At 44.2% G+C, this 1,843-nt stretch overlaps 1 protein-coding gene across 1 annotated transcript; it reads right to left on the bottom strand.

Moving 5' to 3' along the window:
- Nucleotides 1–752: 752 nt before the first annotated feature.
- On the bottom strand, nucleotides 753–1,180 carry LOC108261488 (histone H2B-like). Its single transcript, XM_017462359.3, has one exon. The coding sequence runs from the start codon at nucleotides 1,178–1,180 to the stop codon at nucleotides 806–808; it is 375 nt and encodes a 124-aa protein (XP_017317848.1). The 3' UTR covers nucleotides 753–805.
- Nucleotides 1,181–1,843: the final 663 nt, after the last annotated feature.

The following is a 1,843-nucleotide window of genomic DNA, read 5'->3' as shown; positions in this document are numbered from 1 at the left end:
TGTCCAACAAGAAAATGTGATTATAGGTGTAGGTCAGAAGACTCCTTCTGTCTTTGCTAGTGTCCGGGCTTCGCCACTCATACGCGGCGCTCCGCTCTTGTAGTCCCGGGCCAAACAGGCACGCCTAGTTAGCACCAGCCAGCCCATCCGGCCTCCTTCTCTTTAGCTCGGTCGGATTCCTCCCTGACCCTAACAAAACAGTCACCCTAATGCCCTTTATCCCAACTCCGCTATTGCCTTGTGTGTGTGTGTGTGTGTGTGTGTGTGTGTGTGTGTGTGTGTGTGTGTGTGTGTGTGTTGTATTCCATGCTGCTAGAGCATTCTTTTGAATGACTTTGTGCTGCTGGAACAGTTTTGAATGACTACATGTTACTACAACAGTATTTAGAACATTTACGTGCTTCTAGAACCTTAGTTTGAATTTCTACGTTTTACTAGAATACCATTTTCAGTTACTTCTTGTTGCTAGTCTTAATATGAATAACTTTGTGCTGCTAAAGCCCCATTTTGCATTGCTCAGATTATACAAGCCCGAGAAACCGTGTACAACCCTGTTGAGATTTACTCATCTCTGCATTTATCAGACTGCTAGAATTACCCAAAAGCCTGAACATTCGTGGGAGAGCAGCACTTCAGAAGTGCCCCCCCTCTCTCTCTCTCACACACACACACACACACACACACACACACACACACACACACACAGAGCGAGAGAGAAAACGAAAGAGAGGAAATTACTCTTTGTATGAAAAGTGGGTGGCTCTTAAAAGAGCCGTTGGGTTGATGAAGACGGCGTTAACGCGCTTTACTTGGAGCTGGTGTACTTGGTGACGGCCTTTGTGCCCTCGGACACGGCATGCTTGGCCAGCTCGCCGGGAAGCAACAGGCGCACGGCGGTCTGGATCTCCCTGGAGGTGATGGTGGAGCGCTTGTTGTAGTGAGCCAGACGAGAAGACTCACCGGCGATGCGCTCAAAAATATCATTCACGAAAGAATTCATGATGCCCATGGCCTTGGATGAGATGCCGGTGTCAGGGTGCACCTGCTTCAGGACCTTGTACACGTAGATGGCATAGCTCTCCTTCCTGGACTTTCTGCGCTTCTTGCCTCCTTTGCCGGCCGTCTTGGTCACGGCTTTCTTTAATCCCTTCTTGGGCGCGGTCTTGGCTGGATCGGGCATGATACTACTTCTCGAATAAACGAACAGAAAGTGACTAACGCCCGCCTCGCGCCCGCTCATTTACAGACCCACATGCTAATGACGTCCACACAAGACACCTTTTTTTGATTGGCCAAAATTCGATACCTCCTCCTGCATGGCACCTCCTACTGCACTCTGCTTCCTCCCTCCTTCTATACCTCCTCCTCGTCCTCCGCTACGCTTTGTTTCCCTTCCCGCCCTTGTACTTTCAGGACAACGTGCACTATGAAAAAACAATTGACTTGAAAAAAATTATATATATATATATATATATATATATATACACACACATATATGTATAGAGAGAGAAAGAAATGTGGAAGTTTCTACTAAAACCGTCTTGTAACTCATTTTAAACACGTTATAATATTTAATACTGTGCATATAAATGTATAACAAAATAAAGTGTGCAAAAAAACAAAAATTATAGTAATAGTTCTTATATCACTTTTACTACTTGTGTAGAGCGTTTGATACCTTATGCTTGAAAAAACAGAAAAAATTTTTGACTTCCCCACTTTTCTCTCTCTCTTATATATGCATGCATGCGTGCGTATGAGAAAGAGAAATATAGAAGTTTCTACTAAAATCATCTTCTAAATGGCCTCAATCAAACAAGTTACAATATTTAATATATATGTA

This window comes from Ictalurus punctatus, unplaced genomic scaffold (genome assembly GCF_001660625.3).
Source record: "Ictalurus punctatus breed USDA103 unplaced genomic scaffold, Coco_2.0 Super-Scaffold_100046, whole genome shotgun sequence".
Lineage (NCBI taxonomy): Eukaryota > Metazoa > Chordata > Actinopteri > Siluriformes > Ictaluridae > Ictalurus > Ictalurus punctatus.
Note: the sequence above shows the minus strand (reverse complement) of the source record. Positions and strands in the feature narration are given on the sequence as shown.

Excerpts from the sequence above, each read along its gene's own strand:
- LOC108261488 (XM_017462359.3), bottom strand. The coding sequence starts at position 1,180 with ATGCCCGATCCAGCCAAGACCGCGCCCAAGAAGGGATTAAAGAAAGCC.